This window comes from Charadrius vociferus, unplaced genomic scaffold (assembly GCF_000708025.1).
Source record: "Charadrius vociferus isolate BGI_N301 unplaced genomic scaffold, ASM70802v2 scaffold375, whole genome shotgun sequence".
Classification (NCBI taxonomy): Eukaryota; Metazoa; Chordata; class Aves; order Charadriiformes; family Charadriidae; genus Charadrius; species Charadrius vociferus.
This window is the reverse complement of record NW_009648440.1, coordinates 1,268,941-1,293,196: the sequence shown is the minus strand read 5'-3', so window position 1 is coordinate 1,293,196 and position 24,256 is coordinate 1,268,941. Positions and strand designations below refer to the sequence as shown.

At 41.1% G+C, this 24,256-nt stretch overlaps 1 protein-coding gene across 1 annotated transcript in view; it reads left to right on the top strand.

The window, feature by feature from the left end:
* Positions 1-11,382, top strand: part of SSR1 (signal sequence receptor, alpha) — a 17,482-nt gene extending 6,100 nt beyond the window's left edge. Inside the window, exons 3-9 of the mRNA XM_009885416.1 lie at positions 1,823-1,941; positions 3,683-3,770; positions 3,939-4,201; positions 5,019-5,095; positions 6,771-6,849; positions 7,879-7,972; positions 10,617-11,382. Of these exons, the coding sequence (XP_009883718.1) occupies positions 1,823-1,941; positions 3,683-3,770; positions 3,939-4,201; positions 5,019-5,095; positions 6,771-6,849; positions 7,879-7,972; positions 10,617-10,684 (788 nt within the window). The 3' untranslated portion in view covers positions 10,685-11,382. The remainder of the gene's footprint in view (positions 1-1,822; positions 1,942-3,682; positions 3,771-3,938; positions 4,202-5,018; positions 5,096-6,770; positions 6,850-7,878; positions 7,973-10,616) is intronic.
* The last annotated feature ends 12,874 nt before the right edge of the window (positions 11,383-24,256 follow it).

Here is a 24,256-nt window from a genome sequence, read left to right as displayed (position 1 = left end):
GGCTGCGCCCCCCGCGGGGTGCGGGCTCATTCGGGCAGGGCCGGCCTCTCCGGCGGAGAGAACCGTCAGGCAGGGCGCCGCTGTCCCGCTCGTGAAACAAAAAAAAAGAAAAACCCCAAAAATCCACCAAATCAAAAAAGCCCCTTTGATGTTGTAGCAGCGGGTTCGTGCTTCTCTTCGCTCCCGCTCTGGGGCGATGCTGGTTTTGCGGTGAATGGTGAGGAGATGCGCGGGCTGCCAGCCTGCCCTCCCCACCTCGCCGCCCTCCACCCCCGCAAGTGTCCTTCACGTCGCCCGGCGCTGATCTCTGTTTGCACTGCAGCGTTATCTGGTTCGCGATCTGATAATTGCTTCCCTTTGCTACGATGTCTGGAAGGACAGAAGGGCAGCCATCTCGCCCGGCTCTTCCCGTGGGCTGCAGCGCACGCCGTGTGTCAGCTCCTTCCCGCAGCGCGCAGCTCTTCTTTCCCGCTATTGCCACATCAGCAGCCCTTCTGACATCCATCGAAAAGACTAAATTAGAGGTCTAAGAAAACGCGCTAGTGCGGTTGCTTGCAAAGAATGCCTATGCCCTACCCGTAGCCTGTTCAAATACAAAGATTTTAATTAAAAAAAATCTAATTTGTAGACTTTAAAAACTTGAGCAAATAAAATCAGTGTAGTTAGGTTAGGCTAAGTATTGCACGTGATTGAGCAAAAGTCTTTGAGTGTATCTTCTAAAGACATTTGGGGGGGGTTGTACTTGCTTTTTCTAGTTCTGACTGACAGTCCTGAAGTCCTTGGATATACTTGTCCTGCTCAAGGATTCTTATTCCCCATGAAAGTTTTAAAATACTTGTTTAAAATGCAATTAGGTTTTTTTTCAGGCTTGAGTAAATCAATCATCCATTCATTTCTGCTCTTTTGGTTTTGGAAAATGTTAGCGTTATGAAAAAAAGTAGTTTTGTGTATAGTTTAGAAAAAGTTCTCAGCCTAGCCTACGTGTGCTCTAAACTGTGAATGGACAGAACTTTGTCCTGTTGCCACTATTTGTATTTATCATATCTACCCAGTGTTTGAATGTATGAGACTCGGCTCCATAAAAGCAAAGAGGCCATGAACTATCTGACTGCACTTGTCTTGGAGCCTTCCTCTGGAGCCGTGATCTAGATCAGGTTTTGTTTCTGACCAGTGTTCCGGTTCCATTGAACATATGGATATAGTAGTACATGATATTGAGGAGGTCATATTAGAAAGGATTGTGTTTTAAAACTTGAATGAGAACAAGTGCAAAAATAATAACTTTTTAACTACCTGTGAAAGTGTAGTATTCTGATACCAGCAGATGAAAAGGACATGCTAATCATTTATTAAACTTACTAATCTTAAAAGAAACAGTACTTACTAAATTGATTTCCTGGCAATAGCAATGTCTTTTTATTTTCACGTTTGTAATGACCAAACAAAATTAAAGTATTTTAATATGTGGACACGTTCAAAAATTACACAATACCTTTTAAGGCAAGTTGGTTGCCCTCTGAGAATTTAAGCATTGCTGTGTGAATGCTTAACTTCACGTTATCCAGCTGTAAACTTTTTGGTTTTGAACTTACTGGCACATAAATGAGTGGTTCAGAAAGTTATCAGAGAGGAAAAAGACTGAAAGATGAACACAGACAATCATTTGAGTATGATGTTTTTGCAACTGAGGTTTCAAAACCCTGTATTTGACAGATTTTAAGAAATTCTTCAAACAGTTTATAATTTGTACTACAATGTCAGTTTTCTGTTGATTAACTAGACATTGAAAAGGCTTTCTTGTATTTGCATTTTGTTTTGGTAGGTTCAGGTTTATTAGTTGCAGCTCAAGATGCTACAGAAGATGAGGAAGCTGTGGAAGATACTGTAGTTGAAGATGAAGATGATGAAGCTGAAGTTGAAGAAGATGAGCCAACAGACTTGGTAATTGTACATGAATGTTACTTCATAAGTATGAATTAGACCAAAAGTTCTTGAAGCTAGACAAGTTAGATATTTTTAAATATGAGTTTAATAGCATTACTATTTCCAAATAGCTGTCTCAAAGTCCCAAATTAAACTTGTGTTCTGTTTGAAGCTTCAGAATTATTTTTCTTTTCTTCCTGAATTACCAGCTGAAAAATCGCATGGGGACAGCCTGATTTCTGACTACCAAAACTGAAGTTCACAGGAAAGAACACTTAGTGAGAGAAACAGATTAGGAGCCCCATGTAGTTCTTTTCCAGCTTAAGCTGCATCTTTGTAAACTGAGGAGGACATTGGAGTGTAGGACTACTTCATTCTGGCTTCTTTGGTATTGATTTTCAAGGGGCAACAGAATCTTAGTTAAGCTCAGTATTAATTCTGAAAACCTTGTTTTTGCAGCCTGTTTTCACTTACTGCATTTGTAATCTCTGCCACTTGTTGCAGGCTATGCCTGTTATACACCAGTGGCTGTATTGCTGTTCAGGGTCACTTGTTTCAGCTTGATGAAGTGTTTTATGTGGTTATGGGATCTACTTGTAGCAGTGGAGTATTAGGTCTGCTAGACACTTAGTGTACTTAAATTAGTACAAACATTTCTCAAACTTCTGGTGTAAAATTAGAAAGTTCGGGACACTGAGGAGGAGACTACGTGCATAAAAATGGAGACCTGGTAAACTGTTCTTTGATTCTGTTAGATTATTTTTTTTAGTGAAGTTGGTAAGCTTATGGTCAGCCAGTTTTCCTAAGTGGTCGAAGATATGCTAGGTATTCAGTACTGACAGCATGTTATTAAATAACCTTTTGGATGTAATTTGCTTTTAATAAATAGTTTATGACTTGGGTACAAAACATTACAGTTTTTAGGCAGTTTATTTTATTTGTCACTGTAATAGAAGACACAGTTTTGTGTAGCATCTTGAAGTCAAGATGCTAGGTGCTCAGTTCTGGTTTGTGGCTTCCCTAGATCATGGTACATGTACGGCTGATCCAGTAGGCTATCCGCTGCTTCAGGTGGTTGTTTAAGCAGTGAAATCAAATGATGTAATTAACTTGCAACCAGTTAGTTTAGACAGTTCAAAATGGGGTCAGCCTTGCTTTTATTTGGTGGAGGAGGTGGTGATCGTGTGAGCCCCATGTGGAAAATAAACCCTTAATGCTTGCATTTTCCAGTCATCACAAAGGTGAGCTTGAAAAAGTGAATCCGTGAACTTACTTAGTTCCAACAGTCTAACTGTTTCCAGGCATACATAACATTTAACTAATTAAAACTGAATAGAAAGCTTCTATAAACACTCCCTCAGTAGTGAAAGAAACTCTCATTTGCCTTATGTTTGTCTATAACTTTGGAAATGCTTGCTTTCTAAATAGAAATAGCTTAGAAGTGAACACTTAACACTTAGATTCTACTCTTCTCCTTCCATCCCCCAACAGAACTTGCTGATAAGAAACCTTTCAATACAGCTAAGTGCAGCTGAGATTAGTCACTGTGTCAAATATAACAAGTAGAATGCTAAATGCTGAAAATGCTGTTAATCAAATCTAGAGGGAGAACAGACTATGTGCTAATCCTGCAACGGCAGGAATTGATTCTAAGGCTTGCCATTGTTGCATGCTTTGACACATGGGATTTTCATGGAACAGGCATGGTCTTTGCTTCACTGTTCGTTATAGGATTTTTCAAAAAAGTCTCTTGTCTTAGACAGAGGAAAAAGAAGACGACGACTTGTCAGGAGAACCTAAAGCCTCACCTAGTGCTGATACAACCATCTTATTTGTGAAAGGTGAAGGTAAGAGTCCTGAGCTGTTCTACCATCTTTACTGTTGCTTGGACTACATCAATGTGTGCATAAAACAGCAAAGCTCTAAAAAACCAGGATCTGTTAGAGACACTCTGTTTAGAAACAGGCTAGGTGTGGCGTATGAAGCTTCTAACAGTTGAATATTTTTTGTTTTAGACTTTCCAGCAAACAATATTGTAAAATTCCTGGTGGGCTTCACCAATAAGGGTACAGAGGATTTCATTGTCGAGTCTCTTGATGCTTCTTTCCGGTATCCTCAAGACTACCAGTTTTACATCCAGAACTTCACAGCTCTCCCTCTGAATACAGTAGTTCCACCGCAGAGACAAGCCACGTTTGAGTACTCTTTCATCCCTGCTGAGCCTATGGGTGGTCGTCCTTTTGGACTAGTTATCAATCTCAACTACAGAGATGTAAATGTAAGCCTGATGTTGTAATTAATTTTAATCTTTCTAGTTGATGTGGAAATGGCAGGAATGAACTGCTTAGCCAGGTTACTACCTCTTCAGACAGTGAATGTCTTTGTGGTCTTTTAAGCAAATCAGTAGATACATAAGCACAGTAAGCAACTGTCTACATGTTTCACAATAGCCCCTCTTGTGCACTTCGTTCTGTATGTGTTAGACTTGAAGTTCTATCAGCAGTGGAAGCTAGAATGCCTGAGAACTGCGTAGTAGTGGGCTGTATGCATTTTAAAAAAAAAAAAAAGAACTAAATGGTTTTTTAGGATAACTTAAATTTCACTGTGCTTTTCAGATTGGGCTTTACGGACAAACTTAACCGTCACCCTGAATGCCATCTGCAAACTTGACTTGGAACAAATAAATGACCAGTAGTTGCGATCTGGGGGAAGACTAACAAAAAGCATAAATGGGGATTAAAATACGGGATTCTTATCTTTTAGAGCAGGCCTAAGTTTAACAGGTTTATGTACCTTTGTGTTTTGATTGTTCTAATAAGAACCCTTTGTATGTAATATCTCACGTTATAGGAAATAACATTTTCAAGGCCAGATGTGCCTTTCTTGATGATATCAATACTTCTTTTTACTTGCACCAAAAAGTTTGTGCTTTTTTTATGTTGAGTCAAACTCACACTTCTTATAAACTTAAATCGAGTCTCATGCAAGAGATACTGCTTTATTTCTAGTGTTTTTGAAGAACATGGAAGAAGATAAACATTTGTGTATGTGTTCAAGAACTGACTTTTAAATGTTATGTGGAAACTGTGTTACAGGGCAATGTGTTTCAAGACGCTGTCTTCAATCAAACTGTTACAATTATTGAAAAAGAAGATGGGCTGGATGGAGAAACGTAAGGAGGCTGGAGATTCAAGTTTAGTTGGTGTACTGGTAGAACAGGTTATCGATGGGGCCAATGAGAATAGTTCTTGTATCCTCATTTTATTGAATGTTAGGTCTGCTGTGTTTTGCTGATGGTGTAGCAGGCATTTGACTTCTACAACATTGATAGACTGAAAATACAAACTTTCTCCTCAAATTAAGATCTGTATTAATATTATGGATCTTCAGAATTGGTACTGTGTCAATGAGTAGTTTACTCACAGGCTTTAGCTTAGAGGGCTTAAGCCTTGAATAGGACCTGATGTTACACAGATACAGAACAATTCAAAGCTGTCAAGCTTCTGTTATGCTACAGTGCTTTTTCCTAAGAGTTAAAGGTGCAGAGGGTCCATAGTGTTGGGCTGTGGGTCCTACTGTGAAGACTGGAATAACTTGCTTCTAGAGCAATCCAGTATAATCCAAGATTATATAAACTGAAAGATGTATTTGAAGTATGAGATGGAGGAACTCTCACTCATTCTTTGTTGCTCTAACCCCTATCTGTAGCAGGTACCTTTCAGGAGTGTTTTTGTCTGTCTTAAAGACTACGTACATCTGACACATCTTATATGTTGCAAGCATATGCTGTGCTGATATGCTTGTAAGTATTCTAACATTGGAGTGGAATTTTAAGAGAACCTGTGAGTTTAAAAAAAAATAAAAATCTGCAGAAATACTTGTAGACAATGCTGAATATCTGAATCCTCCTGCTGCAGGTAGAAACTTCCATGAATCTGTATTCTCAGATACAATAGCATCGATGAAAGAACAGTTTGTCACATAAAAATATGTTATACTCTGATAAAGGAACTCTCAAAAGAATTCACATTATTAGAACCAGTTTGAGTTAATGTCCTGTGACTAGATAATTGCCTTAAAACAGGGATGTTCAGTTAAGTCTCATCTGTAGATTACCTCCATAATTTCCGTTGTTATAAATCCTGAGTTAAGGTGTTCAACTTGGAATAGATTCTTTACCTGTAAACTCCTGCCTGCTCCCCAAATTAATTTTAGATATAATGTACGTTCACCTCTTGATAAGTATCAACAGGTATTTCAGGCAGAGTTCTTCAAAACAAACCAAAATGCACAGATCTAAAAAAATGATTAATTGCATTGGTAGAATTCTAACTGTGGAACACAGAGCAAGATAAGCAAGGCCTTTTAAAACTCTGTTGGCATTAAATTAGCATCTTAGCAGTACTTGCTTTGCAGTAGCGTACTAAAAGCATATAAGAGATGGTTTTAGGGGTTTTGTAGGTGGTTAAAGCTGTCACAAACATTAACCGTGACCCAATGTCTTGAAACATGATACTGCAAAAGTTCTTGCCGTTACTAAATTTCAATAATTATTATAAATAATCTCCCAGTTTACATGGCATTTTTCAAATGTTCTGTTGTTCAGAATTAAATTTAGGATTACGGTTTCTGAAATGAAAGTCAGAATAATTGCTTAATATTTGTTAGCACTTCAGTTTCAGATTCATTGTTTTTTTTCTCCCACCTACCCACTACAAAAGTTGTTGGGAAAGATTAAGTGGGCGTGTGGCCAAAGCTAGGCTTAGTTTCTATGCCTCTTTATAAACTCTCTTAAACACTGGTTTGGTTTTTTTTTAGTTAATGGTTTCTTAAACTGTTTTTTAAAGGATCTTCATGTACATGTTCCTCGCTGGACTTGGTCTACTCGTCATTGTTGGCCTACATCAGTTACTAGAATCTAGGAAGGTGGGTAGTGTATTTTGTTTATGTACTTGTTAATACAAGACCTTACTGATAAGAAAAGAAAGCAATTCAGTAACTGCTTCTGGCATATGATGGTACAAGTTGAATTTTAGAAGATTTACTTTTAGAACTAAGACCTTAGAGATTACTGGGAAAACCAGGATGTTTTTTTAAAGTGTTTGTAAGTGGGAACATTTAGGTTGTTTACCTTGTGCTCTTTGGGTCTGCTCTTTGGCACCACACTGAAGTGGTTGAATTGGAAGTTTTGATACCTTCCAGTCACTGGATGTGTGCAGCTACTGATTAAATACTTACTGGGTAGACTTTCCCAGTGCTCTCTATTTCAATCTGTTAGTTTAATCTAGGTAAAACTTTGGGGGAAAACAGCTGCCTAGTCCTTTACTTAGTTCTTATGAATGCTTTGCCATAATGTTGATTAGAACCTTCTGGGTTCCATTTATAGTGCTATAACAACAGGTAAGGGTTTGTCCCTGTCAGTGTTCGGGTAAGTAAAAGCTGGTGAAAGCTTAAGTCTCATCCACGCAATGCATAAGTTGTCTTTGTGCAGTCTGGTTTATGATACTTTTGAAGTAGTTTCCCTTGGGAGGAAGTATGGAATGATTATTGCGCTTTGAAATCTGTTTTGCAAGGTGACATATGAGAATATCATGCTAATCTGAGAAAGTGTAATGAAACCGCTCATCACAAAATTGGATTAATCACAAGCCCTTTTTTGTAACAGGTATAATGAACTTGCCCAGGCATGCATGAAATCTTGATATCTTTGTGTAGAATGAGTATTGTGAGGCATTAGAAGTGGCAATCCCAAGTTTAGGTAAATAAATTGCTAATGGTAAAGGTAGTTAAAGCCAAGCTACAAAGACAGATTCATACACTGACTAGCCTTAAGTTTGTGACTTAGTAAAATAATTGCAATTAATTAAATATAGTGTTATTAGTTATTTCTAATACTTGCGCCATCAAAACTTTGTGGAAAGAAAAATTATTTTTTTCCCCCCCTTGAATTTTCAGAGGAAGAGACCAGTACAGAAAGTAGAGATGGGAACATCAAATCAGAATGATGTTGATATGAGCTGGATTCCCCAAGAAACTTTAAATCAAATAAGTAAGTAGACTGTCTTCCACAAACTAGAGCATAACAAACTTAACCAATTAGTTGTATGCTGTTCTGAGAAATTGGTATCAGCTACTTATTCAGTTACATCTCTTCTAGGGAATGAAAAATTGGCTAAAGCATTGTGCTTGATGATTCGACTATTATGTTAGCAGCCTGTTTTTGTATAGAACAAACTTCACTGGTTGATAGAATAATGACTATCGGTGACTTTTACAATTTGTTCTGTAGACTCTTTTTCAACAGTATAAAAATCTTTGCCCAAAACCTGGATCCCAAAGGAGGTTTAAGTAGGAGAAATATCTATCATCTCAAAGTTTCTGTAAGTTGTTTGGAAGTTTGCTTATAGACCAGAGTTTTAAATAAGCATTAGAAGTGTGTATTAACTAAAGCCACATTAAGACTTGGTATTAATGTGCTTCACAAGTCCAAAAGTTCTACTTGATATCTGAAATGCCAACAGTAAACCAAATACCTGATTTCTTTAGACCATTTGTGTTTGTGGATATTTCTAACTTTTTTTGCTGTTTCTTCTGTTTTGCTTTCCCATGGCTTCAGTGCAGAGTAGAAGAGGTGAGGCAAACTGTTGATCTAAAGTGTACAAGTGCTTAATGTGTTGTCCATTGGATAACTAAGCATGGATAGAAGTACAACTTCCTGCATGCACTGATTGGTGATGTAGCATGAATAGTAAAAGATTACAGAACAGATGCACACAAACACACTTTATATATGCATAAATTTGTGTTTTCATATATAATAAATAGGTGTGTATATGTTATTTTTTGTTATATTGTTGTAAGAACGTTTCAGTAAGATATTGCTGAAGCATATTGTCTCCTCTAACAGCTCCCAGAACCCTTTATCTAAAATGCAGCTGTGTGTCTTGCCTTCCCTGCTACCTTGGGGTAGTATCAAGTTGATACTACATGAGGGATGTGGAGGACTGATCATGACCAGTGGCTGAGCGCATCTTGTTTCAGTCAGAAACAAACCTTGGCCTTGGGTATAAAAGTTTAATAGGTTTATCTTTTTGGGTCTTCCTTATCCTAGGTGAACTCCTGTCACCAGTAACACTGGCTGGTATGAGGCGAGATAGCTGCACTTAAAACAAAGTGCATCCTAGACAAGAGGAGTGCTTTGAAAAACCTTTGCAGGAACTACCTTTACTTGAAAAGACTACTGCTCTGATGAAATAAGCATATTCAGAGCTTTATTTAGTGTAGAAGGGCTAGAGGCTCTGATACAAAGTTGTGCCAGGAGTTGACGACTTCATTTCTTTTGATTCCTTCACCCTTATAACTGTATTTACATTGCATATGTATAAGGACTGGTGTTTAACTTTGGAAAACATAAGCTTTCTTGTACACTGTCTTCTGTAAAACACAGGAATAATAGTGTAAAATCTAGACACAGGAATTTGGAAAGCCTCAATCTAGCAAGAAAGACTAAAGCTCTAAATGCTATTTTTTTTCCCAAAGAGCAAGCTGTCTTTAAATGGGTTCAGATCCTGGCAATGTTTGGGCGTTATCCCCCATCCCTTTCTTAAGCTAAATAGGTATTCATATCTTAATACCTGAAGTGTAGGGGAAAAATGCATTTAAGTTGCTCTTAAATGTGCTTTTCTTTAGCTTTAGGTTAGTTTTAATTAGAACTCTACACTAGAATCCTTTGAAATACACGGCCTTCAAGATCCTCAGGGTTTCTTAACTGTTCTATTATTGAAAGACACTTCATACTTTATTGATTGGCTTGTAATGGTGTGATGGCCGCTCCTTGTGTTTGCACACATAAAATAAATTATTGGAGGTGGTTCTACTTAAGAAAATGTGCATTGTTAAGTCAACAGATATACTTCGCCAGCACTTAAGCACTTCATACAAAGTATTGTACCTTCTCTACAACATTACAAGGATTGAAATTCTATTTATGTAAAGCCCAACATTGTAAGGAACAATTATAGGCTTGTCAAAATCTTAAATGTTGGATGATGCTTCTGGCATCCAGCATAGAGCTAAAGCTGGGTGGCTTCCCCATATGGGATATCTGATTACAAAGTGATGTCTTCATAGTCAAATGTGGATGCTTCCTGGAAAAGTGTGGTTTTTCACAACCAAAACACTTATCTGCTGCTGTTAATCTGTATGAATATGGAAATATTTCATGCAAAACAAAGCTGTCTAAAAGATGGTCAATTGTATATTCTTCAGGCAGGTAAAATCAAACCATTAATGATCAAAATAATTAACTTTCTAGAAGTGTAATATTTGAACACAACTTTTCTAAACAGCAGAGCACAGAGCATGCAGTTTCTTTGTGAGATGGTGTTGGGTTTGGGTTTTGGGGTGGTTTGTTTGCTTTGGGTTTTTTTGCATCTTAGTAACTGGTAAATTGAACAACTCTCACCCTGTTACAGAATAGGAACTGTTTTTTTGTTACCTTGTATTTAGGATGCTAATAGTTAAAAAGCCCTACGCTGTTTGAACTTGCTTCTCTGTGGTGATGCATTATACTAAAAGGGCAGTTTGGCTTGTGTTTGGGAGGGAGAAAAATACATGGTCATACAACATCTCATATGAAGTAGCTGTAGCAATTAATGCAACTATCTTTTTTTTTTCTTTTTTTTTTAATCTAGATAAAGCTTCACCGAGGAGGTTGCCCTACAAGAGGGCACAGAAGAGATCAGTGGGCTCTGATGAGTAAATGTTAACTAGTACAACAGTTGAACCTTTACTAATTCTGCCTGTTTGGGTTTTTTGGATTGGAGTAGTGCAGAGAATCCATATCGCCATAAGGAAAATACTGCTAAACATTTGAACTGAACAGATTAACTGAATGGTGTTAATATTACTGAAAATGCACTTCTCTTTTTTGTTAATTGTTGGAGGGGGGTGGGGGGAGAGGTAGCCATTAAGACTTGTGCCTGCGTGTGTAAGCAGTTGGTCTTAACAGAACATGTTACCTGAAATGTGCCTTTAGAGTTCTTTGTAATGCTGGCTTGCCATCTGTACGCTGTCCTTGAAGGATTTTTCTCCTCCCCCTAATCTGAATGTCTAGTGACTTAATCTGTCTTGATTGTGTCATGTCTGTATCAGAACCTGATATGCATTTTTCTTCAGTATTCTCTCCAGTGTGCACACACCAAAGTTTGTGTGCGTGGTCTTATTTCAGTGGCAAGGCACTGATCATCCAGATTTCTGCATAGTTTGCATTCTAAAGGCACAATTGGGTATAGCTGCTCGTAGTGGTAGATACTTTGCTGGTTTGATCTGGGCATGCAGTGACCTAAAATCTGAACATATCTGCATAGATGTTAGGAAGACTCTTACACAGCAGCAGAACTTGTGAAGCATGAAATTTGTGTGCTGAATTGGTATTACTACATAAATTTTTTTTATACCCAACTTGTTAAATGGTTGGTTATTGAGCCGTGCCAGCTGCCTAGGTATTCTGATTATAGTGGTAGCTCTGCAATATTTACTCAAGAAGTTATTGAATGAGTTAGAACAACTTTTCAGTAAGTTCTTGGTTCCCTCACAAAAAAAAACCCTAGAATGTCATACGTATCAAAGTATGGACTTTCTTAAAGCTTTACATGGGGCAGGGACTTTGCATTTACTGTACACTCTTGAAACTCAATTTGAGAAGCTGTTCACTTCAAATAATCCTTTCAAATGGCAAACTATTTAATTTACCCTTTACGGTTTTTAAATCTCAAACTTCTTTCCACTGGTCAGTACCCCGGTCTAAGGGTTTGGTTTGTTGTTTTTTTTTTATCACCTTGTCTTTCCTACTAGTAACACATGCATATCCATTATTAACTACACGTTAGTTCAATGCTAAAGCAGAAAAGCTACATGTGAACAAAGTGGGATTTTCTTTTGTGGCAGGCACATGATTACCAGGTACTGAGGTATTGACCCACATCCATTGCATTCAGGAATTTAACTGACAGTAAAAAGAGCAGATAATGCAGGGTGTCAGTTTACTGCTTTGCAGGCACTTGGACAAGGCTTGTATTGTTTGCATCTCAACTGCATCTCCTCCTGTGTCCGAAGGTTATCTGGACACTTGTTGAGTTCAGGAAGAGTCATTGACTGGAGACTTCTGTTTTCTTTTTCTCCCCTTCCTGATCCCCACATGCGAAAGTGCTCTTTTAGATCTATGCTTGCTCTGCAGGGACTGAGCTTCTGAGCCAATGAACACTGAGCAATACTTGCAGATCATGTCATAGTGTGTTGGAAGCATCTCAGCTCTGAAACTACCTGTACTGGCACTATTTTACTATATGCTTTGCCAGAATGAACTGTGAAGATGTTCTTGACTCATCTTGCCATGGAAATAATAAGAATAGGAAAAGCAACCCCAAAGATGCTTTGTTCAACTTCCTGATAATATAGCTAGTGGGGAACAACTTTGTTTCTCTTTACTGATGTAATCTCACTGGTTCTTTGTTAGATTTATGGGCTTATATTCAACCTTGCATTGATTCAACAAAGAGTTTATGAATTAAATGCTTTGTATACTAGAGCCCTATAGCTATTGCAGCACCTGATGTACTGAACTTGTAAGTTCCCTCTCTTGGGTTATGTCTCTTAACTTGAAATCAAGAGACTTTTTTTTTTTTTTCCCTACCTTCTGGTAATAGGTGATCTTAAACTGTGTGCTCTAATTTTTCCCAAGATAAGAAGGTACTCTTTTGAGGGGGGTGTGAGAGCTGCTCTAGCTACAGTAGTACTCCAGGAAAAAAGATAAAGGGTCATAACAGAGGATACCAGTTTGTAATGTCCTAGTTCTATTTGTTCAGATAAATAGCCCTTTCTGAGTTCTAGAGCAAGTTTAGCCTTTGGAAAGCTTAGACTGACCAGGACTTAAGCTGAAGGACTGAAGCACTGTGCAAGTAAGAAATAAGTATTTGAAGGCTTCAGCTTTCTTCTCCACACTCGGTGGTTAACATCCAAATGCTTAAGTTCTAAGAAGAGAGGAGTCAGTTTAGCAGCTTGCACAGGAACTAGCAATGGGAAAGCCCAGTTGTACCAAGGCTTTCTGATCATACAATTTGGCATTCACTGTGGATGGTTCGTAGTAACTTTCTCAGCCAGAAGCAGCAGTTCATAAGAACAGTGGCCAGCGGTCCCCTGCTAATCGTGATGAATGAAGTAACAGTTTTGAATTCCTTGTTTCTGGTTAGTTTGCTGTAGTTGAAATTTAGCATTAACATTCTCGTGCGTAGTGGTAATTGAACTTGGGTATGTCTTACATTATTTCTAGCAAATAAGCCAGTCCACTACAGTCAGGTTTCTTCAAATAGGAGAAAATAGTTGTTGCTTTATCCTGTTGGTTAACAACTTTTATTTTGGTACTTGAATTTTCCACACAATTTCTAAGAACATAGGTAGCTTAGTGTCACACGTACATGACTGGATATCATTAGTATTATTGGCTGAGCAGGGTATTGTTTCATTGACTTCAGGATGGAACAAGTACCAATTCTGTCTGTCTCTATGCCACCCCTTTCCATGTGGCAACACAAACATTTGTATAATCTAGCATTTTTACCAGCCTGATTCTCAGCAAGCTTACTACACATCTGTTCATGTGAGGTTATAAGGAGCAAGGACCGAAAAATGTGGACTAGGGTGTCTTCCTTATTAGTAAGGGATGCTAAAATGGTTTTAGACCACAAATAAACTATGCCCTTAGCGCGAAGGACCACTTTTAAGTCTTGTCTCACAGCTCCTTGACTAGTTTGAAAAAAAAAAAAAATTGTGAAGACTTAAGGAGTCTATACTTGAGGTAAGAACAACTGCTTTAGAGTTCATGTCTAGTCTACAGTGGTAGCAAAGCATTAATTTAGCTACACTTGAACTGTATTTGATACTTGTAGCCCTCTGAATGCTCTCCACTTTGCGACATGTTCATTTTTTCCCAGTATCATTAACTCTGAGAAAGAAGAGTGGCTGCTGTCAGGCTAAAGAATGAAGTATCATCTTTATTCTTCATGTAAGAAATAATTAAGTTGTAGGCTATAGAGATGAATGGAACAGACTAGCGATGGCAGTACTTCTGCATGTTTCAAAACAGTTCTGCTGAACTTCTTCCTTACCTTGGAATGAATATAATCAAAAGCATCATTCACTGTTTATTCCTGGAGTGTGTGGTGCTAAATAAAATGTTGCAGTTGAAAGCCCTGAATTCAGGGAAGCAGCAGGAAAGTCAAATACTAACATGGGCTGGTGGTTGTCCTGTTTTTCAGTGTGCCTGATGTACTGAGCAGCAGTTCAGAGTCTGCTCTCTTTTCTTTGTCAAAGGAAGGACAGTACCTACCTCAATGGAGTGACACAAGCGCTGTTTCAGGAATGTTTTGAAGTTACTTGAGACTTGCACAATACACTTCATGGAGACAGTAAGACATAGCATTAGTTTAACTTGATGGTAACTACATAGATTCATGTTATACCAGTTTAATCCCCTCAGTGAACAGAATTTGGTAGCTTTACAGCAAGTCTTTTCTTAAATACACAGAGGAATTGCAAGTAACTTAGAGGAGAGCAAAGCCAGAAAGATCTTTCAGTTTCTGCAAGAGTTTATAGGTGGGCTAAATAACATTCTTCTGATGCTTTTTTCCATCTATCTGTAAATTTTCCCAGGGATTTTTTTAATCAAGTGATATGGATGATTGTTTCTGTAGATATAATCAACAGTCAGTTTAAGAAGGACTGATTGTTTTGGATGATTAAGTTCAGATGATGTACTGCAACTGAAATGTTAAATTAACATTTATTCTTACCTGCTGACTTTCATTTATAAGTGAGATCAGATCTCTTGAAAATGGCTGCAGGTTTTTTGTAAAGTAAACTTGATTATTTTTTTTCTTCTTAGCATTGTGTAGCTTTTTTTTTTTTTTTAAATAAAGCATGAGTATGGCAGCAAAAAGCCTGAGTGCTCTGCTGGTGCTCTTTTCATTGGTAAGCAACCTGTAACAGCAAGTATGCAAAGAGTGAAAACATGCTATTCTTAAAAAGCTGCTTTTCTACAAGTGTGTGTTTGGAACAGGAATAATAGTGAGGAAGTATTCTGTGATGTTTTGGACAATGGACTAATATTAAGATTAAAATTCTGTATAAGAATGAGGGGAAGGCCCTGAGAAAACTAGTCAGTAAATTCTTGACTCCTGATCTGTTAAAACTGAGCCGGTCCCCTACATTTCCAGAAAGAATAACCTATTGTTAAACTGTAGGCAGTGTGAAAAGGATCTGTTAAGATACTTAAAGACTGCTGAAGCACAAGGTTCTAACAAGGCCAAATCCCTATAGTTTTAAAGTGTATTCCATTGTCTGACTGAGCAAACAATAATATTCCAGGCAACAATACTGAAAGTAGCAGTTTGAGCAGGTGTACTGCATCCAGACAAAAGAAGGTAGGACTTGCTGGGGAAAAAGCTAACAAAAGCAAACCAAAAAGTGCTTAAAAATAAAGGATGCTGAGACGTCTGTATTTGAACTACTTCTATGGATAAATAAGGGGAAACTTAAAAGGCATATGTGTTGATGTATTTTTAACTCCCAGAGAACAGAAGAATGACTTTCAAATTTGAAGTCTGCCTCATCCTTCCCTGAAAAGACCAAGATAGATTTTTGAGACTTCATAGTGGTCTCCGTTCTTTCTAAGCCAGTCAGTGTAATCTTTTAATTTCAGTAGGCTGTCTCTCTGTCCCCTCATGTTAGTAATCCTGATAATAAATTTATATTAACCAAGACACAGTAAAGTTTCAGCATTACAACATTCCAGTCCCTTAACTGGTGAGGGAAAACTGAAACTTAACCTGTCTTTACTCATCACTTTTGATCTGTTCAGCTTACACTGAAGCCACAGCTTGTCCTGCTTTGAGTTTTCCCTGTGCCATTTAAGTTCACATAATGAAACCATAACTGAAGAGCTGGCTCTTCCACATAGTGATGAGAATACTTAGAGTTAATGTACATAGCCACACAAGTGTCTGAAGGAGAGAAATTTTCAAGACAACCTCAGTGTATAGTCTAGTGAGACAGATACAGGCAGGGCCTGGATGGAGCCAGACAGTATAGTTTCCGTTCAGATGAAGTTGCATTGGTGGACCATGTGTGACTAAAGCACTTACCCTGAAGATAAAAATATAGTACTAGGTTCGCTAGATGGAAGTTACTATAGTCAGCAATACCAGAAGCTGCCAGCTGAGGGATCTCCCAAGCCAGCGACAGCTGCTTCTCACAACAGCCAGGCACAAGAGAGCTTCAGTCCCTTCTCAGAAAATAGCATCTAAATGGATGTGCTAGAGCAACTGTGTCTGCCTTTTCTTTATCACTCTTTGCGGGGGCTTGATCACTGAAAAGTAAGTCCGAGCGCTGTGCTTTTAAGAAAATAATTGAAAATGTGAAACTTAAACTTTAAAAAGCTGTAAACACTAGCGTCTTGTATTTGCTTCCAAAAAGGTCAGGGCTCTAGCCACCTACAGGATCAGCCTAAGGTGTTGCAGAAGCAGGGATAATAGTGATGCTGCATACACACTGCCTCTTTGTCACCTGTTTCCTGGTCATAGGCTCCTCAGCACGGTTTCCTGTGATTGAAGTTAGATTAAATCGGGCCTTTAAACTCCATGTGCACCTTGGATGTGTTCAGACACAAGTAGGTCCACGTTCTGTGTTCAGCTGGAGTATTTCTTCCATGAAAGCTAAATCAGAACCATCTGTCCATCCAGAACACTGAAGCATACTTCCTCGCGTGAGCCTGGATGCACAGCACTACAGAAACGAGCAGTGCACAGGACCTTATGGCAACATGCTTGAGCCCAAACTCGGCTGGCAAGTCCACCACTAAGTTTCCAAGAGAGACAGAAAGACAGAACGAACAAACTTTCCTTTAGCAGGAGGTGACACAGAAAGGAGGAAAGTCTTAAAATATCCTATTGCAGGTTTCCATTGGAAAGGAAAAGCTAGAGGTTAAATAGCCTCTGCTGACTGTCACCTACAGTATGGCAAACATGTCACCAAAATAACAAGTTACAATTAGAAGCAAGTGTAAATACCCTAACAAACTTGATTATGAAGTGTGTTATAGTTTTCTTAGAGACAGTATTTAAGACTTAGTTAATGCTTGGTTGTTTGTAATAGTCGTTCATTCATAGAGAGCAGAATTATTTCTCACAGCAGGCAATGACATTTTGCCCAACTAATCCTAACTGGTTGCTATTACGAGCAAGCTGAAAAGCAGGAAGCACACCTTGCAGGTAGGCACCACAGGAAAGGCAGTCAGAAAGAAAAAGCAAAGTAAATAGGATTTAGCTTGTCTTTTAAAAACCACACTACACAGGGACCATCTCCTTTCTGATGTAGGCTAACAGGTTGTGATACTGCAGCATCCTGTTACCACCGCCCCCAGCTAAGAGGTGCAATGAGGACAAATATGAGGCATCAGAACACTCACTGATTTCACTCAGTAGTGTTACTGCATGCTCGTCCAGGGCAAGGCGTTGCCTCGAGGTCCCATTGAGCCTGAACTACATCTGCTCCTGTTGAAAGCATCTCACTGGGTGTCCTTCACTAGTCCTTTAGTTAGGTGCCGCACTCCTTGCGGTTATTCCCGTTTTCCTACAGTGGCAATCCCTAAGGGCCATCACCCCATCATTGCAATTTTGCCAAATTTGTAGAACTGCACCAAAACAGATGTCACTGACTCACTGCAGCGGTTATAAGTACAGGCCACCAGGGATCTGTTGACAAACTTGAAAACATCCCACAGCTGCAGTTCAGTAAAACAGTGCCACGAGGAACCCTGGGAGGAGGGTGCTAGCTAAGTGTTGCTCAAATTAAGTACCTTCACTTTTAAGCAGGTGTTTTACAGCTGCTAAAGAGAATATTTTGGTTCAGAAAAAAAATTCAGAAGTGTTTATGAGAGGTGGATTCACCAAAAAGTAATAACCAAATGCATTAAAAGCAGTGTGTGGCTCTGCATCCTGTGCCAGATGCGTTACCATGAAGTGCACAGGTCGCTCAGTTCTCCAGAGCCTTTCCCTTCCCTACAACCCCGACAAGCTTCTCCGACCTGCTCAGCGCCGACTCTGGGTTTCAGGTAGCTGCGCTGGAAGGCCTCTGTGGTTTCAACGCCAAAAGATACTGGCAGATAATGATCTAGGCAGGAGATCAAAAGTGAAACCTGCTGTGTTGTGGTGCGGACTTTTCATGGATTGCTGTGGATGCGCAGGCAGCTCGAGACTTTGATTTTCTCCAGCTGTGGAGTATAATGGACCTGACGTACGTAACCTCGAAGCCTGTAAGGCTTTAGTCCTGTAAGCATCTTGAAGGCAACGGATGAAGTGCTGTTAAGTATCCTGCCAGCAAAAATGGATTTACTGGTAAAGCGCGCAAATGTCTGAGTGTGGTATCCCATGCAGCAGCAGAGATACAGAACATGGGAGGACACGTGCTACCCCCTCCCCAGTTGCTACCTGGGCGCCCCATGCACCAAGTAGGGCTACACTTCAGTAGAAATAGAGGAAAACGGCAATGAAACCGCTTATGTTTTTTGTTTACAGCCAGGTTTTACCCAGTCACTTTTCTATTCCCAAGCACAGGTCACTTGGTAAAGCTTGAGTTGCAAACACTTGGGAGAAACATTCACTGGTCAAAACAAGCCTTTGTCTCACAACTAGCACTGCCATCACCCTAAATTAAAATACAAATCCTTCTTTTGGGTGCAGATTCATTAAGAGTCAGATGCCACTCATTTAAAACAACAAACCTAGTTGCAGATCCGAGCTGTCATCATTCTCTGTACAGTCAGATAACAGGAGACAGGAGGAAAGGTTACCACATCGAATGCTGTAGTTCCAAGCGCTCCCAAACTCTTTCCTGCGCCTGCTCCTTGTCCGAGGGCAGGGGCTGCTGCTCCTCTGTGCGCACACACTCACGCGGGACCCATTTCTTTGCCTGCTGTGCTCACTGCAGAGAGGCACGTTTTGCGGTTCCTCATATCCCAGCTGCTGGGATCACGCATTATAGTAAAGCCACCGACCCCTCTGGCTGACATTTTGTCCTAACCTCTGCACATTTTTATTTATTTTTACGAGTAGCACGGTGTGCGTGGGTACAGGCTAAAAATGACTGAGGGAAAGTCAGCCCGCAGCAGAGCTGGCCTTTACCGCATTAACCTCTGCCTCTGAGATTATGAAAATAGATCGGGCCTTCCGCAATGAAAAGCCCTTTTCTCCGGCAAACTTCTCTCTTATTTACAACCTCCTATTAACTGATGTTCCTAAACTGCTTCACAACCCTTTGCTGAAAGGCCCCAGAGAAGCTCAGACTCTTTCACAACAGCATATTCCAAACGCCCATGGTCCAGACTTTCCTCAAACACTCCTGGCCATGTTCCCTGCCAAACCAGAGCCGGATCTGGCACGGGAGAAATAAACAAGCAGCACAGCAAAGGAGAAAGCTATTTTCGGTTCTTACTACTCAGAGGATTGCTACAAGGTTGTCTACTGCATTACACAGTGAGGTTGGGTGAGCCAGAGCAGTCTTCCCACCTACTAGTATTTAACTTATGAGAAACTCCCACTTCCTTTGAATGTTGTCTGGTTGTTTTGGGGTTGGTTTCTTTTAGGCTGAAAGGGGACTGAGTAGGAGGCAATGCTAGAATTTTTGGAAAGCCTCAGCAACGCTTCTCAACTTCACTCAGTTTCAGCTCTACAGGGTGGTTTCAGATGCACCCTGAAATGAAGGCACCTTGGCCCCTTACCTAGGGGTGCTCTGAAGGTTTTCATTTCCTGAGAGAATTCATTCAGCTTTTTCCTCTGTCAGGCACCCCATTAACACCATGACATGTGCATGCAGATTAAATGTCACTTACCTGAGGTGACACACGCAGCCAGCAACAGCGAGGTAACTGTTCCTGTAGCTCTCAGGCATCCCCTTCTGTGCAGTAACCTGCCCTCAGGTGGGGTCTCCACTGCTATCCTCGAGCAGGCCAACTTCCCTCCACCTCTTCTCTATCCTTCCAGGGGTTGATCCAGTTAATTTCTTTGAAAAAAGACCTTGATGGTAAAATATTTTCATAAAAGTTTGCCTTGTTTTTTATAATACTGAACTGCCTCAGCAACACACAAACACAACACTGCTCCCTTCCCCCACCTTGCTTTAAATTGGCTTCACTGCCCCAGGTGGAGCCCCTGATGAGCCCAGGCAGCACACAGGGATGCTCTTGCAGCTGGTGAGATCCTAAAGCACCAAATAATTCTGCCCCAGAGCACTCCTGTCTGTGCTCTGCCCCCCCCCTCCCCAGTCCTCTAATAAGTCCCAAGCAAACACGTGCACACCACAGGACAACCGAGTCTGTAACTTTTCATAGGACCAAGGGCACGCGCCACCAGTGTCGGAGAATCACCTTGTGCTTGCTTGGTATAAGTCGTCCTTTCAGGACTGGTGAGAAGGGGTTAAATCACCTAAAATCACATTCCCGATAACATTCCCTGAGCTGAGGCAGCTAGGAAAGACACCAGTGTGGCCATGTTGAGAAAGGCCAAGAGCTTCAGGCTTGCAGAGCGCAAGTGGGTGCATCTGCAGGAGACACTTTATGCTCTGGAGGGGGTGCACTAACAAAACACTTTTCCTGCTAATGTTCTTCCTTCAAAACCAGTGGATCAGACTGTGCCCGTACACGGCCTCAGCAGAGCTGTTCGCTCAGGAATCCCAGCTGTGCCAGAACTCCTCTCCTCTTGGGGTATTTCCACTTTCTGTGCACCTGCGAGCCAGCATGGCGCTAATTGCCTGACCCTAGGGAAATCCTGTGATCTGCCAGCAAATCTGCAGGTCTCAGCAGTCACCTGTTTCCAGAGAGTGACAACAATATGCTCCTGGACATGTGTTTCCTCTGTCCCTGTGTGTGCACGTGAGGACAAGGAGAGCAGCTCTGGGGTGGGGTTGGAGGCCAAACCCAGGAACCAGCGCACCCCCAGAACCCAAAGTCCAGGGGTGACCACAGTGAGATGGTGCTGTGACCCGCAGTACATACGCAGTCAGGGAACCCATCATCTTCCCCAGTCAGACACAGCACAGGCACAGTCTATCTATGGGGATACTGAGGCAAATAATTGCAAGTTAGACACCCGCCTTCCCCCCACACCCACTTTCTTCCCTAGACCTTAGACTGTTTTTTTTGTGAAACATCTGGCTCTTCTCTGACATGAAGGAGGTTTTCAAAATCCCGCAAGTCACAATGTGGTTCTTTCACTCCCCTTATTCAAACAGATTGGAGAGAAACCCCTCAGCACCTTCCTTAATTTCCCATTTCACTATTGCAGCCCAGTTGCAGGGAGCCTCTCCCCTGCACGGGTGGTTGCAATTCCTGCCAAGGAAAGGGACTAGAGAGGAGAAGCGCTTAGCTTTTCCTTAGCACAGCTCTTAGCCTGGAGAGCTCAAGCGATCCATGTCACCAGAAGATACTGGTGCATTGTACAGGTTTTACTTACTTTCCCCCTGATGTTGGCTGCTCAGGAACCCAAGTCCTGGGAAATTCCGGCGTGGCCCATTTTCCACAGTCCAGCAGTTAAAGATGCCCCGATTAAAGAATCCAATCGATGCATTTCTCCATCCTTTTCTTTTCCTGCGTTATCAGACGGGATGATACAAGATGGTGCCTCTTAGACTGACATACAGAAAGTGCCAGTTACTCCGTGCTGGGGTCTTGTGTCTCCCTTTTGCAGATAGTCCAACCCTCAGTGTTTCCAAAAGTGACATTGTCAATCCCGTTGTTACTCCCAATCGCTACAGAAATGCCTAAAGCAAAAGCCATGTCTGATTCCCCAAACCAGAGGCTTGTGAACAGGGAAAGGCTTCAGGTAAACTTTTGCCCCTTGTCTTCCTTGCTAGTCAAATTGTGATTAATCTAAATTTGTTTGAGAAAGACTTTTTTTTTTTTCCAGAGAACAGGGCAAAACACTACATTAATAGTATCAACAGCAAGTAATTTCTCATTGTATTCACTTTCTGAAGATCTAAGTGTAGGTATACAGCCCTCCCATCCCCCAAATGCTGGGTACTTTGTGACAGCTGGATAACAGAAAACAAAGACTTTTATTCCTGTCTCTTTACCAGTTTGCATTTCAGCGTCAATAAATATACAAAAGATGCTCCAGCCAGGCTCCATACCCTTCTTTGGGACAGCCAGTTTTCACCCAAGCCAGTTTATCTCAAACCAGCCCCTCCTGCCCATCCCCATGATCCACAGCCCACATCAGATCCATATTCCACGCTTCCAAAACACCTACCCTTCCTGGTGCCCCTGGCCACCAAGGCATCTCCCTGGTGGCAGAGGATTTAGGTCTTCCCCAAACCTTAATGCTCTGGGGGGAGAGCGCGTGGACTCCACACCTGAGGCACCGCTGTGAGACAGATCCACAACACGGAGGGGGGAGGGCTGCACCGCTCTCTCCACCCACGGCAAGAATTCACCTGCGGCTTCACCTTTAAAATGGTGGAAGAAAAAGCTGTAGGGAATGAGGCCAGGAAGCAGCAAGTTGAAGGAGGCACACGGAGACATCACCACCTCCCCATCCCTCCCTCCGACCCCATGTGTCAGGCCAGCTCTAGCTGTGGCTGCTGCAGGAGTTACTGCAGTGAGGAGTGGAGGCAGGAGAAGGGAGAGGGAAACACCAACAAGGAGTTCAGCTGGCCTGCAGGACCTTACCTTGGTGATGGCAAGAAGAGCAGGGAAATACCCAGCTCAGGGATGGTCGCAGTCAAAGTTAGGCAGAAGGAGAAAAGCACCGGGTACAGAAATTGCACCCTTCCGCGGCCAAGAACCAAGTGCTTTCTAAGTTGTCTGTTTCATAAGTAATTAGTCACAATCGCTTCCCAGCCACATAAACTCATCCCATTTGATTTTACACCTCGTGACAGGTCCCTACACCCTTTGGATGTGTCTTCCCATCCACCTCACAAAAGGAAAGGAGATTTCTCAGGCCAGTGGGCGGGAGAGGGAAGAACACCATTTTCTGCAGTTTTCCTCCCTCAGAAATCTTGTTTCCATCCCTTCAGCCCACCCAGAGATAGTTCACAGAGCTCTGCTTCATCAGACGTCCTTGGCTGGGGACAGAGCTGTCCCTGTTTGGTGGTGAGGAACCAGCTCCTCACTAGAGCGTGTGCTGTGGGGAGTTTTAACCTCTGGCATGAAGGTACAGGAGGCTGAAGGGAGGAAGGCAGCAGCACTTTACCCCCTGACTGTGTCTCTCATTCTGAATCTGGTTCACTTCTCTACCAGAAAGAACTATCCCACCAGGACTTAGGAAGATGCGGATGCTTCAGCTTCGCTGCAATTCGCCCGGCCTCCACAACTGGATACGCAACTTATGATTCTTTGGCTCACTGTCCTGTGAAATGTGTTTTATTTATAGGAAAGCATATAAAATGCAGCTAAGGTGGCTCCAACAAGCTAAAACAAAGGATTTATCTCTTTTCTTTTGACAAACGCACGTGGCTTTCAAACACATCCTGAAGATTTCACAGCTCTATACATTTATGTAAAAATAAAACTACGGTGGCAGAAACCTACTCCGTTTATACAGAAAACGACTGATAGAGTGTTAATCACCACAACGTGCCAGAAGGATGCTCACTTACGTGATCACAGAGCTACAGTTAATATAAAAAAGGACAGAGCCCCCTGACCCAACGCCTGTGCAGGAAAATCAGCACCAAAGTACTTTCCTGCTGTCTTCGGTTGCTACACGAAGGGACAAGACAGAGAGAAAAGCACCATTTCAAAGGGGCTTGACTACCAGAAAGCGGCACAGTCATTGGTTTGACTACCGGAAAACAGCGGTCAAAATGAACGTGAATTTTCAAAGTGCTACCATCATCTCCAATTCAGACTCAGTCCAACTGAAGGAAGAGAAACAGCGCTGCTATTTACAGATAGGCTCCAGCTCGTACGTCGTCCTCTAGCAGAGAAGTCTGAAAGCAAGTTACAACAAACCCACAAGAAAGGCCACGTCCATTTTGTAACCTATAATTTTTAAATATAACATTTTATTGCTTAGATGGTTTGATACAGAACAACTTTTACTTTTTATTTTGAATTTGGAAGTACTGTACAACTGAATAAAAAGAGGAATAAAAGTACCAAAACAAATGTGTGATTCTCTGTTCATGTGGCATAAACCAGTCTTGTACACAATTCGTAGCAGCAGTTTAAGTTCCCTTTAGAAAAATATGAATTCTACACATTTTATTACTGTTTCCTGCA